The 13,258-nt window shown below is 52.0% G+C and overlaps 6 protein-coding genes across 6 annotated transcripts; 5 read left to right on the forward strand and 1 right to left on the reverse strand.

The window, feature by feature from the left end:
• Positions 1-21: 21 nt before the first annotated feature.
• Positions 22-1,947, forward strand: N7519_008242 (pentatricopeptide repeat protein; the record flags this gene model as incomplete). The annotated part of the gene is made up of 2 exons (XM_057295018.1): positions 22-642; positions 709-1,947. The coding sequence occupies 2 exons, from the start codon at positions 22-24 to the stop codon at positions 1,945-1,947; spliced, it is 1,860 nt and encodes a 619-aa protein (XP_057142900.1).
• A 952-nt stretch (positions 1,948-2,899) lies between these two features.
• N7519_008243 (uncharacterized protein) lies at positions 2,900-3,217 on the forward strand (the record flags this gene model as incomplete). The annotated part of the gene is made up of 1 exon (XM_057295019.1): positions 2,900-3,217. The coding sequence occupies one exon, from the start codon at positions 2,900-2,902 to the stop codon at positions 3,215-3,217; it is 318 nt and encodes a 105-aa protein (XP_057142901.1).
• Positions 3,218-3,624: 407 nt separating this feature from the next.
• On the forward strand, positions 3,625-5,406 carry N7519_008244 (putative phosphatidylinositol-3,4,5-trisphosphate 3-phosphatase; the record flags this gene model as incomplete). The annotated part of the gene is made up of 3 exons (XM_057295020.1): positions 3,625-3,627; positions 3,682-3,766; positions 3,824-5,406. 3 exons carry the CDS (start codon positions 3,625-3,627, stop codon positions 5,404-5,406), a joined length of 1,671 nt encoding a protein of 556 aa, XP_057142902.1.
• A 368-nt stretch (positions 5,407-5,774) lies between these two features.
• N7519_008245 (putative phospholipase A2 (PlaA)) lies at positions 5,775-8,157 on the reverse strand (the record flags this gene model as incomplete). The annotated part of the gene is made up of 2 exons (XM_057295021.1): positions 5,775-6,256; positions 6,279-8,157. The coding sequence occupies 2 exons, from the start codon at positions 8,155-8,157 to the stop codon at positions 5,775-5,777; spliced, it is 2,361 nt and encodes a 786-aa protein (XP_057142903.1).
• Positions 8,158-8,498: 341 nt separating this feature from the next.
• N7519_008246 (EXO70 family protein) lies at positions 8,499-10,496 on the forward strand (the record flags this gene model as incomplete). Its single annotated transcript, XM_057295022.1, has 3 exons — positions 8,499-8,782; positions 8,845-9,062; positions 9,118-10,496. 3 exons carry the CDS (start codon positions 8,499-8,501, stop codon positions 10,494-10,496), a joined length of 1,881 nt encoding a protein of 626 aa, XP_057142904.1.
• Positions 10,497-10,780: 284 nt separating this feature from the next.
• Positions 10,781-12,650, forward strand: ade13 (adenylosuccinase ADE13; the record flags this gene model as incomplete). The annotated part of the gene is made up of 9 exons (XM_057295023.1): positions 10,781-10,832; positions 10,917-11,003; positions 11,082-11,206; positions 11,337-11,810; positions 11,860-11,976; positions 12,026-12,098; positions 12,149-12,227; positions 12,279-12,343; positions 12,400-12,650. The coding sequence occupies 9 exons, from the start codon at positions 10,781-10,783 to the stop codon at positions 12,648-12,650; spliced, it is 1,323 nt and encodes a 440-aa protein (XP_057142905.1).
• Between the last annotated feature and the right edge of the window lie 608 nt (positions 12,651-13,258).

A 13,258-nucleotide genomic window follows, 5' to 3' on the forward strand; every position in this document is an offset into this window, starting at 1 on the left:
ATCAGTTAGCCACAAGCGGATATGTCGCGGCGGGCATTGGTCCTCGATGGGCTATGGTACTCTCTGTGTCCGTCATTTACAGCCCTGAGCCTCAGTCGATCCACATCATTCCCCAAACCCAAGGGACGAAACCCGAGACTATATCCGCTACCTTCGATTTCGAGCCCGAGCTCGGGTTCGCGCCGATGCTACAACACCTCAGGCGGCGATAGTTACAAAGTCCCATATAATGCGGCATACCATAATGATCGGAGCGAAGCACGGGAGCCACGCGAGAATGAATATCGCGATGCTCACCTCTCTCCAGATCCAACATACAGGCCACCCACACGACGAAAAGGCCCGCTATACACACGAACGCATAAGGTGCAAGACGACCTCCTAGGAAAAACGAATGAAGGTCTAGAATCCCGATTGCAATATGCAATGGACAACAAGCCGAACATTCGACACATAACGCAGATCCTGCGGCTGCTCATTCGCGACCGTCATGTCCAGCCGAATGCTCGCCACTACAAGGCATTGATCCTCGCAAATACCGATAATGAGAGGGGCTCGCCGCAGCTTGTGCGCGGTCTGTTGGAGGAAATGGAGAATAATGGCATCACCGCGGACTCTGGTACTCTCCACGGTGCATTGCAGGTAGGTTATCTGGTTGAACCGAGCTATATATGCAAAGCGAAGCTAACGATGCGATTCCTCATACAGGTCCTCGCTGTACATCCGGACTATCTCCTGCGACAGGAAATCCTCAACAAGCTCCGAGACCGGTGGCTCACGCTGAGCCCAGCTGGGTGGCATTTTGTGGCGGCTGGTCTTCTCCGCGAGAACCAGATTGAGCTCGCGCTCGAGCACGTTGCATTGATGGAGCGCAAGGATATATTTGTGGAAAACTGGCTACACAGTATAATTGTCTACACGCTCTGCGACCATGGAGAGTTGGACGAGGTGTACAACGTGATGCGTGCGCGAGTCGACCAGGGCCATGACATGACTTATCGTCTTTGGATGCACGTGTTGACCGAGGCAGGGAAGCAAGGCCATTATCCCATGGCACACTACGTGTGGCGGCGGATGGTTGAACTGGGCTACATGCATCCGCTCGTTGAAGTCTGCGATGACGTTTTGAAAATGGCTGCAAATGCTGGTGATACAGAGATGGCGAGCTCTGTGTTCCGTTACCTCCGTGAGAGCGGGATCCCGCTCGAGCGCACACAGTATGAAAGACTTGTCGAGACGCACGTGGCGGCGGGTGATCTACCCGCTGCATTTGAAGCGCTTTGCACCATGCACGAAGCTCAGATTCCTCTGGCGGATAGCTCAACGGAGCGTATCCTTGCGCACATGATACAGAGTAAAGTTGATCGTCGGGAGGCGTGGCAGATTCTCAAGCGATTGAAGAACGCGAAACGAACTATTCCCATCGACGCTGTCCGTGTTATTGCAGATCTCTGTGAACACGATGCCCATGACGATCCGTCCGTGGTGGATGACGGCGTTGGGTTCTACAAGGAGCTCTATACATTATGTCCCGAAGGCGCTGACGTGCGAGTGTACAATGCTCTAATTCGGATGTGCCGAACGGCCCGCAACCGCGAATCGGGCATGTTCCTGGTGAAAGAGATGGCATCACTTGGGGTGGTACCGAACGGTGTTACCTTCGAGTCTATTATCCTGATGTGCTTGGATGCGGGAAATTTCCGGTCCGGTTTCATGTACTTCCAGGACCTGATGAAGCGGGACGCTAGACTCAGCCCTGAAACGCAAGTGGAAATCCGTGAGATCTGCGCCGGGTCTGTGGACGAGTTTGCGATGCGACTGCAGTACCACCCTTTCATTCGAGACGATGTGAGAAAGCTGGATGAGGAGCTGCAGCAGAAACAGAAGGAAAAGGAAGCGAACGAAAAAGCTGGTCGCCACCCTGTACCCCGGCGGTTCGTCGCCTGAACATGTCAGATGAACAGCGACGTGAATACAACAAAGAGCGTCGAAAAAAGAAACGACGCCGCCTTGCCATTGAACAAAATATGAGAGAGGAGGGTTGGGATGAATGGGAAGCCGGTGGCTCTGGCAGTGGCTCTGCCAAGTCCGAGTGAAACTATGAAACTGGTGGAACTCTTTCGATGTCCTTTGAGGGCATATTTCAATCAGAATATTCATTTCCTTGACGGCCCGGTGGCCTGGAATATGCAGCTAATGCAAGCCACACAATTCCTCAGGAACACCCAATTCCCTTTCTGAGCATGTCACACAACTTTCGACCTGGTCAGTATGTATATAACCTGTACTATAAGTCTCTTCGCACTTGTATTACCTACATCTTTGCCCCAGCATCATAACAAATTTTATTTCCCTGTTTTGTTTCAAATCATTTTTTTCCAAAACGAACCCCTGGTGCCTTGAACCATTGGCCCTGTTCCCTGTTTGTGGATCTGTGTACTATAAATAGTCGACTGAAAGACTTCGATGACGATCATGGGGTAACTGTCGGACAGTAAGACATTTTATGAACGTCGAAACAACGATTGATTCGAAGATTCCAAGGCCTTGGAGAAATCAAGCTCTGTTGTATATTGTATCGAATACTGAAAGGTTCATTCACAACATTCCCCTGAAAGTGATCGGCGTGGGTTCCCGAGTGCCAAGGGCTCCCGTCGGGGTAAACGCCTGCCGCCTCTTCAACTATATAATTCCTCTCCCCTCCTTATTATTCTATCCAACAAATAATCGTTCATTAAAACATACTCTTCTCTACCAAAAAGAAACCAATCTCATATTCCACAATGCAACTCACCACCATCCTCCCAATCGTACTGGCAGGCCTAGCTGCCGCACGCCCGCCGCCCTCCAGTCCCAGACAATCACCGACGACATTATCTGGAGCGTATCCAACTTCACCATGGGCTGTTCCCAAGGTGGCTGCGTCTACAAATACGACATTGTCGGTCGTGAGAATGAAATGACCCCCAAGTTCCGCACCCACTGCAACGGCATCACAGGCAAGAAGGTCCTCTGTGACGACAAGAATATCACAACCATTGTTTCCCCTGCCGCAAACCCGGAGTGGAATGTCGATGTCACCCACTCCTGGAAATCCTATCTCAGTGACAGTTCCCTCGCGACTTGGTACCAGCATGGCGCGAAGAATGTTACCGTCCCTGACCACAACCCGATCAAGTTTGTTATGAAGCCTACTCAGGAGTACGGCATTGCCTAAATTGCTACCTATCTTGACCTACGACTCTTTCGAATTGGAGGATTTGGCTTTTTATTTTCCTTTTTTAATGTAATGGATGGTCTCGAGGGGTCTGGTCTCTTTTAATGAGCATGTGACATGTGGCTCAATTGGGAATTTCTGTTTTACTGATGGAAATATTTTGTGTACAACATACTTAATCTGGGACTGTACGATGTACAAAGGAAATGAACTTCTTGCTTCAACAATGTAGTGTATAATAGGATATAGTAGATCGTACCTACATAGCCAAGAGGGCTTAATTGACCCGGTGACATCATCCGCTCCGCCTCGAAAATAAGTCCCCGTGCTAGCTTGGAGTTGTATGTTGTCTTTTCCACATATTTCTGGTGGAATTCAGAACTTATATACATCTATATACTCTGCCAATGGTACGCCAGCTCTATCTCTATAAATTTCTAACTGCTGACCTTGGAATATCCCAGTCATCCATTCTCCGCCAGATAGTCGCAGGTCCAAGACAACAGCACGCAGAAGCAGGGTTAGATCTCTGCTACGTGACAGACAATGGTACCATACTCATCACGGCCACGCCAAAACATGCGCCCCCATTAACATAATCCACAGTCATCGCAACATCTGGTCCATCAGCAACATATCCACAGCGCGCCTACCGCAACCCACTAGACGCGCTAGTCAACTTCCTCGACACGAAACATGGCACAAACTGGTGCATCTGGGAATTCCGCGCCGAAGGCACAGGATACCCCGATTCAGAGGTCTACGGGCGCATCCACCACTTCCCCTGGCCAGACCACCACCCACCGCCATTCGCGCATATTCCCAACATAATGGGCAGCATGCGGAACTGGCTACAACGACTAGACAAGGGGAAAGATTCACCCGACACGGACAAAAACGAGCGGGTCGCTGTCGTGCACTGCAAGGCAGGCAAAGGGCGTAGCGGGACGATCGCATGTGCATACCTGATCAGCCAGGAAGGGTGGAAGAAGGAAGACGCGCTGCAACGCTTTACGGAACGGCGCATGCGGGTCGGCTTCGGGAACGGCGTTAGCATTCCCAGTCAGCTGCGATATGTCGGGTATATCGATAAATGGGCGAACGAGATGGGGAAGCAGTATGTCGAGCGGCCGGTGGAGATCCTGGAGGTTCATATCTGGGGATTGAGGGATGGGGTTAAGGTTGCTGTGGAGGGGTATGTGGATGAGGGGAAGAAGATTAAGAGTTTCCATATGTTCCATCGAAATGAGCGTACCATCGTTGAAGATGGAGGCTCGACATCTGAGGAACAGGACGCTACCAAGCCAAATCCCAACTCGGACCCCAAGATGAAGAAGGCATACAGCGAGAACGCGCTTGCTTCGTCTGCGACCTGGTCCCCGACGGTATCGGGATCTGATGTCTCCAGCTCATCGTCCCCGGCGGGCCGCAGTGTCTCAGCAATGATCTTCAAACCCAACAAGCCACTCATTGTCCCTAGCTCGGATGTGAACATCGACTTCGAGAGGCGCAGCAAAGCATCCTACACAGGCTTCGCGATGGTAACCTCTATCGCGCACGTATGGTTCAACCCGTACTTCGAAGGCGGAGCCGAGCACGACTCGGGCGTCTTTGAGACAGAATGGGACGCGATGGATGGGATCAAGGGGAGCGCAAGGAAGGGGATCCGGGCATTAGACAAGCTGAAGGTAGTGTGGCGATATCCTGCGGCGGAGACCGTGGAAGCCAGTGCAGCTAGCAAGAGCAAAGGGAAAGGGAAGAAGAGTGAGGATACCGCGCCGGCAGCGGGGAGGCGCATCAGCGAGCCGAAACCAGGTGATCCCATCCATGAAAGCGAGCCGCCTGACTGGCGTGGACTGCCGCAGGAATATAAGAAGGAAAACCAGCGTCCTTCTGAGAGTTCGCCGCAAACAGGTACTGCTGCAGGTGGCTCGGACAAGAATAAGGAGCAAGAACATGCCCTGGAGAAGGAACTTGGGCTGTTGAAGCAGACGGATGATAGTCGGGATGTTAGTCTTGCTGGAAGTGATGATGAGACGACGACTACTACTACCGATGATGAGGGCTCAAAGGTCAAAATCAACAAGGTGCATAGTGAAGGACTTGAGGGGGTGAAGACGAATTATGCGAAGAATGGGGAGGCAGCAGGTAAAACAGATCAGAGCTCTGATGAGTCGAGTGGGAAATAAGTATTAGCTAGAGCTTGTACAAGTGCATAAATAATACATAGTGCATAGTGTATTTATAAATATACCATGGAATTGATTATTCTATGCTGGATTGTTGGCGCAGGTCGTTTACTCTGTACGTTACATAAATGAAGGGATATCGCAGCTCGCTAGGAACGTGATGGCGTGAAATCTAGATATGTCAGGTTCTATTTTACTCAAACCAATAGCAAAAATGAGAATGAAAATGAAAGGAAAGGACAGGGGTATGCGAGGCAAAAATGTCAAAAAAGCAACGTCTATATTCACGACGGCGTGGCACTGAATGCAGCTTCAACCAGAGTCAGGTTTGTTCCGGTGGTAGGTGACTGAGATAATAGAGCGCAGAATTATAGAGGCACAAAGCCTTCCATCTTCTTCCGAAGCTCTGCTGCCTCCTTCTGCAGACGATCGGATTTCTTGCGCTCATAGACAGCACGTACAACACGGCGAGTCTGCTCTTCACCCTCGGAGAAGTTAGCCTTTGCAAGACCAACGACGGAGTCAACCTGCTCAGGCGTATAGATGAAGTTCCAAGTAGACAGGAAATCATCAACTGCCGGGTCGATCGAGTTGGGATGTGGAGCAAGGGGCAGTTCCGGGTCTTTGGTTTGAGAGCTATCCTGTCGCATGGACTGAGCAGCTGCACGCGGACGAACTCTAGGTTTGGGAGGAATGTCTGGTGCGGAAGGATTGGGAATCAGAGGGAAGTAGATAACCGCGATGCCGGCATCTGGTCGCATCAGGTGGAACTCGGATTCAGAATGGTCTTCGCTGTGGGGAGAATCAAAGAGACGTTTGGATGGCGGAGGCTCGTCGTTCGATGTTCGCTCTTCCGTGGTGCCGACCCAAACGTTGCAATAGCCTTAGGTCCGTGCCGGACTTGGGCTTTTGATCAGCGGGCTGGTTTCCAGAGTTATTTTTGGCGTCGGCGAGTTTCTCTGTTAATTGCTCCTCAGTGATGTTTTCTGGCTCGCGCAGGACGTTCTCGGTATCCTTGAGGCTCGCATCTTTAGGCCATCCGGCGCCGACGGGCCAACCCTTGACACCACGTTGCCTGGCGTACCCATCTACCACAGAAAGCCAGTTCTCCTGTTTGACATCCGCAGACGCATCAAACGCGACAATTATATCAACATCGCGCCCGGGTCGAAGGAGTGGGTAGATTGGCAGGTTGTTACTCATTCCCGCATCCATGAGACGCAGGTGCTCGTTTCGGAAGATCGACTCTGGACAGGAGTCGGGCAGCTGATCTTTCATTCCCATGACGTAGTTAGGTATACCCGCAGGGTCGATGGGATGCACCTTGATCAAGTCTTGGTTCTTGCCTTGGATGAGAGAATCGATTCCACCAAATCCAGCCAGGCCTCTGACAAGAGGCCGGATCTCCTTATAATAGTGAGACAAAGTCGCGCAGAAAGCGCTACCCCAAACACCCATGAGCCCGGGAATTCTCAACTCCGGGATGGGGAGGTTCTCAGCGGAAACCTCGGAGCGGCCTGCGCTGAAGTGACGTCCCAAAGCCCAGGTGGGAATGCCGGCATTGAGTTCTTCACAAAAGAATTCGTAGGGAGTGAACTCAAACCATTGGAACCATGCTTCATTTCGTGACTCTTTCACCAGCTGTTCAGGTGTTGGATGCTTTTTGGTCTGGTCGTCTTCGTGTTTGACAGCCTCAACAGGGATCTCATGCCGCACCGCCGTGTAGATGGGGAGCGGATGAGCCCCATTTATCAAATTGGCTCGCTGGTTCGACAACTTGAAATCCGCATCAGAGACTCCCAATTCTCCTCGGGGGACCAAGAGTCTCGCTGCGAGCAGCAATCCGTAAATATCTACCAACCCAAAGTCCGCCCCAGGGTCACCTTTCAACTTCTCCACAAACCCACCGAGGAGGTACTTGTTTGTCGGAGCAGTAGTGAGGAGATTAAGAGCTGCCGGCGGGAATGCAATGTGAACACCAAGACGATTCTTCAGATGGTCGACAAGCTTGTCGAAGTCTCGCTGTGCAATGGACGAATGATAAAGCGTCTGCAGCCAGCAGCTGCCACTGACACCAGCTGTGTAGGTAATACAGTCCCACAGCCCTGCTTCCTGTGCTGCCAAGTACGATCCGGTGCCTGCAACTAGAGCACGCAGACCACCTCCCGAGCCACACATCGCAATGACCGGTACATCGTCGGGGTGGATGTCCTCCTCAGGTATGTTGAGGTAGGACGACAATGCTTTTACAACCTTACGTTGCCTTTGCTGTCTAAATTCCTGCTCTTCATCGCATAGATCCCCACTTACGCGTACCTCGGCGTCGCGCAGAATCTCAGGGTGGATATCGGGGTCCCGTGCCTCCTTCCAGATATCGTCTGCTAATGAGCCAGGCGAGAGGGAGAGCTCGCGCTGGAGTTTTTGGACAGTAGCTGGTAGAAATCGTGTCCAGTCCGGGATGATGTAGTCTTTGATGCTACCCACATCTGCCCACTCGCCGGAGCCAACAGTTTGCTTGACCTCATCGAGCTTGTGGCCGATGTTGCTCCAGATAGACCCATCGTGCTTGCGCTCCTCACCAAGTCCATCTGAGCCCGCATTGGACTTGCTAGACTCCAAATCTTTGTATCGTGTCCGAGACGTACTGTATGGAGCTCTTGATTGTCTGTGTTGAGACCATTCCCCCGCAGTGTATGCAGCTAGGGCAGCGGGGGGCACCGTCCATAGACGAGGCACCCTTGCAGCGCCCATTGTAGACAGGGAGCTTAGGGGCAAAGTAAGAGGCCTGCGGCATCCAGTGGGATCCATTGAAGGATTCCCCAAACCCTTCCTGCCTTTTCTTGCAAGCCACCCGTTAGCAGCCCCCGGTGCATGACGTCATCTACTCACGTGATTTAATAGCACGTGACAAGGCCGGATTTGGGCCGCTGGCTACTTTCGGACTAGCGTGGCGGAGCTCCTTATCACTGGATGGAGCTCGGAGGGGACAATCAATCCATTGCATTTGCCCGCGAAGGACATGAGGGGTCCTGGTGACATGTGATATGGTCTCTCTAGATTGATTTTGCCTGAACTGTATTCCACAATTAATCATGGTGGCACCAAGGAATACCGCCTACGCCGAGGAAAGCGCGGAGGTCGAAGTCCTGTATGCGAACCTCGAGAAGCTCAACCGACTCACGAAGAAAATACAAGGTTCCATGGTACGCCTGGAGACAGGAGGGAAAGTTGTCAAAGAAGCCATTGGTCCCATCTATAGCAACACCCAATCTCTTCAAATCACCAACAGCAATATCGACAAGGTCAACGATGCCATCGACCGCCTGCGCCAACCTCTCGATGCGAAGAACCGAGAAGATGGCATCATTCGCGCAGGGTATGTGCTTATCTACTATCTTTGGACACACGACCCCGAGTCTTTTGCTGACCGTTCTCCAGACCACAGAGCTCCGGTCTCACACAGTACCTGTCGGCGATGAAACGTGTTGAAAAGGCGCTGGTCGACCTCAACACAACAAATCTGCGATCAAACCAGAATGCGATTGCCGACTTCAACTCTCTTCTGAACACCGGAAGCGCAAAACTTCAAGAACTGCTACGAGGAGAACTGAGCCAGCATGCCACTCCGGTTGAACCCCTACATTATCTGACCAAGGGTATGCGTATGACGGCCAAACGACCTAGATCGAAAACTAATGTGGGCGCTTCTAGATCTCCCCTTTCCATCCATACCCGAAGAAACTATCTCCCATATGGCGCCCTTGTGTTCGGCGGTCGGCTCTGCGTCCATTCATGGCTCTCAGCGCGGCAAGGGGGATAACCCCGCGCTGAAGGTGTATGCGGAAGTGAGAGGACCGTACATCGCATCTAGCTTGCAGAATCTCGCCATTGCATCCCTCAATACTGTCAAACGACGACCCACCGATGGCCCTTACAAGCAGGGTACCAATGGAATTGGTATCTACTCCAATGCGCTGGAAGCCTTCATAACTACCGAGCACAGTATCATCGTGCAGATGTTCACTGGAGATCAGCAAGGCCTGGCGTTGCAGGCTACCTTCTTCCCAGCTATGGGCGAATACTCCAAAACACTACGTGAGCTCAATCAGTATATAAAGGCCAATCTAATGACGGACTGCTTCTTGGCTTTTGAGATCATCGAGATTGTGACTGCCATGTCCTATCGGATTGACTCCAAGGCCGCGGAACTGAAGAGTCTCTTGATCGAGGCTCTTCGGCCTGTGCGCGAGACTGCAAAGTCTTCTCTTTCCGAATTGATTGAGGAAACGAAGCGCAAAGCTGCCGCGGCGCCACTCCCACCGGACGGCGGATCGGTGCCTCTCGTGGAGGAAGTGATGAGCTCGTTGGCCACACTGACAGGATACTCTGGTCCTTTGGCTTCTATCCTGACATCTTTGGGAGATGGAAACTGGCGTGCCAAGTCCAACACCACCGGCTCGGCTCCTCTAGATGTAGGCCCAGACAGCGGCACACTCCTGTCGCATTTCATTCTAGATATGATCGAGGCTTTAATGACCTCCCTGGAAGCTCGAGGGCGGGCTTTCCATCGATCCAAGGCAGCGCTTGGTGTGTTCTTGTCCAACGTGTTCTGCGTGGTCGACCGGTCGATCCGACAGAGCCCAGAGCTGGCACGTTATTTGGGCACCCCAGACAGTATCGCCCGGATCGACACTTTCCGCAAGCGCGCGACGTCTACCTATCTGGATGCATGGAAGGAAACATCCCAGTACCTTCTTGATGTGCAGTATACCTCCCGTGGGGCACAACGCAATTCCAGCGGCAACGTGGATTCAAGTGCCATCGTCAAGTCCCTGTCGTCCAAGGATAAAGATGCGATTAAGGACAAGTTCAAAGCATTCAACGCGAGCTTCGATGATATGGTGTCTCGACACAAAACCCTCCACATGGAGCGCGAGGTGCGCACTGCGTTGACGCGTGAGCTGCAGACTGTTCTCGAGCCCCTGTATGCGCGCTTTTATGATCGATATGTGGAGATCGACAAAGGCCGTGGCAAATACATCAAGTACGATAAGGCAAGCCTATCGGTACAGCTGGCGCAGTTGGCTTGATTTTCCTGGGCGAAGGTTGAAATCACACAGGATCATCATTTATACGAGCTAATATCATAATGTATTCCAATCACCAAATCTGCTTTCCCTACTGGTGGATCATCACCATTGAAATAATGTATGGGGTCATGTGACAAGTAGATCATCTCCGATAACGTGACTGATAAGCCCCGCTAAAATCGGGCTGCAGCAAAATTCCTTGCTCGCACATTGCCTTGTCCCTGTCTTATCCTCCGTCCCGTTGCTCAATTCTTCGTTTGAGTGTCCAGACTATCACCGACACCATGTCCGGAAGCAACGATGTCTACCAGACTCCCCTCAACTCGCGCTATGCGAGTAAGTCAGTCCCAATTGCCCCTCTTATAGAGGGGCAAACCCGGAAATTGTATAGATCGGGATTAACCATATTCAATTGATCAGGCAATGAGATGAAGTACCTCTTCTCGCCCCGGAAGCGCTTCTCCACATGGAGACAGCTTTGGACCTGGCTCGCGGAGGCTCAAAAAGGTACGGGAGACTCGAGCCTCGACCGAGATCGGAGGTAGTTGAAGCAAGACATCCAAATTGACTGAATCATGGCTACAGAGCTTGGACTTCCTATCAGCGCCGAAGCCATCGAGCAGATGAAGGCCCACCAGGTTATCCAGGATGACGAGTTCGCCGTTGCCGCCGAGGAGGAGAAGCGCCGGAGACACGATGTCATGGCCCACGTCCACGCCTTTGGTCTCAGTTGCCCCCGCCGCTGCCGGTATCATCCACTGGGGTGCCACCTCATGCTACTGCACCGACAACGCCGATCTGATCCTGCTCCGTGACGGTCTCGACCTCCTCATCCCCAAGCTGGCTGTTGTCGTCGACAAGCTGTCCCAGTTCGCTCAGAAGTACAAGGACCTTCCTTGTCTGGGCTTCACTCACGGTCAGCCCGCCCAGCTGGTGACCGTTGGCAAGCGTGCTTGTCTCTGGATCCAGGATCTGCTGATGGATCTGCGCAACCTCGAGCGTGCCCGTGATGACCTGCGCTTCCGTGGTGTCAAGGGTACCACCGGTACTCAAGCGTCTTTCCTGCAGATCTTCAACGGTGACCACGCCAAGGTCGAGAGCCTGGATGAGCTTGTTACCGAGAAGGCCGGCTTCAGCTCCGCTTTCATCATCTCCAGCCAGACATACTCGCGTAAGATCGATGTTGATGTCGGCAACGCTCTTGGTTCTTTCGGTGCTACCTGCGAGCGCATTGGCATTGACATCCGTCACCTTGCCATGCTCAAGGAGGTTGAGGAGCCTTTCGAGAAGGACCAGATTGGCAGCAGTGCCATGGTTAGTTTCTCTGTCGTGTCATGGGACTTTTTTGGCTGATAATCCGTAGGCCTACAAGCGCAACCCCATGCGCTCTGAGCGTCTGTGCTCGCTCGGACGTCACCTGCAGAACCTCCCCAAGGACGGCTTGGACACCTACTCCGCTCAGTGGTTCGAGCGATCTCTCGTGAGTATACCCCGGGTTTAATTTAGTATCTTGTATTAACTTGTACTAGGACGACAGTGCCATTCGCCGTATCAGCATCCCGGAGCTTTACCTGACTGCTGACGCCTGTCTCATCCTCCTGAGTGAGTTTCTAGAGTCATCAAAAACTTGGATTATAGCTAACCACAGCTAGACAACGTCTCCTCTGGCTTCGTCGTGTACCCCGAGGTCATCAAGCGCCACGTCAACGACGAGCTTCCCTTCATGGCCACGTGAGTACATATCCAACCGATCTAATGGATATAGCTAACAGCATATCTCAGCGAGAACATCATCATGGCCTGTGTCGCCAAGGGTCTCTCCCGCCAGGACGCCCACGAGGAGATCCGTAAGTTTCTGTCCCCTCATCACTTCCCATCCGAGCCGGAATTCTAACGTACCCAGGTGTCCTCTCCCACCAAGCCGCCGACAACGTCAAGAAGCAGGGCAAGGACAACGACCTGATCGAGCGCATCCGCCGCACCGCCTTCTTCAACCCCATCATCCCGCAGCTGGACACCCTTCTGGATGCCAGCACTTTCGTCGGCCGTGCTCCTCAGCAGGTCGAGAAGTTCACCAGCACGGAGGTGGCCGCCGCCATCAAGCCCTACGCGAGCACCATTGCCAAGGGCGAGACGTCTGCCCTGTACGTTTAAGGTACCTTAGTACACATCCGTATTCTGTGGATCTGTTAGAATGTGAAAAGTTATATAAAAAGATGGAGATGGGAGATATGGGATTTCCTATAGACGAAAGCGAAGGGAATCATTGTGTATACAAATTGAATGCGAGTCATTACGTTCCACTTGTGGATATCCCCTTGAGGAAAATTTCCCACCCCACTTCCCTGCTTCCCCGATGCCCCGCGCTGCAAATCTTCGAGGGGTTTAGATAGGAGGGGTCAATTTGTGTCATGAGTCTAGAGTGATAAGTGAAAACAAGATTCTAGAAAGAGAAGATGAAGATATTCAACGCTTTTGCTGTATTAAAGAACCGACAATTGAACCGCCCATGAATAAGAGAGAAGATGGAAATGTTCAGGCTATCAGCCTGCATGGTAATCATGACTATATGCAATAGAACGCTGTTGACATGCAATCGTAACGAAAGTAATGCAAAAGGAATAAAGGAAAAGGAAAGCTGTTCGGGTCAATTGAGTGCCGAACAACAGATATAGCCCGTGAAGAAGAAGTCAAGCCATTGAGAAGGAAGAGCCAAGTCGAATCCACCCAACACAATGACATAGCAGAATATATCCATCGGG

The sequence above is a fragment of the Penicillium mononematosum genome (assembly GCF_028829835.1).
Source record: "Penicillium mononematosum strain IBT 11891 chromosome Unknown utg000005l:1.0-9366267.0:1.0-9372171.0, whole genome shotgun sequence".
In the NCBI taxonomy this organism is placed as follows: Eukaryota; Fungi; Ascomycota; class Eurotiomycetes; order Eurotiales; family Aspergillaceae; genus Penicillium; species Penicillium mononematosum.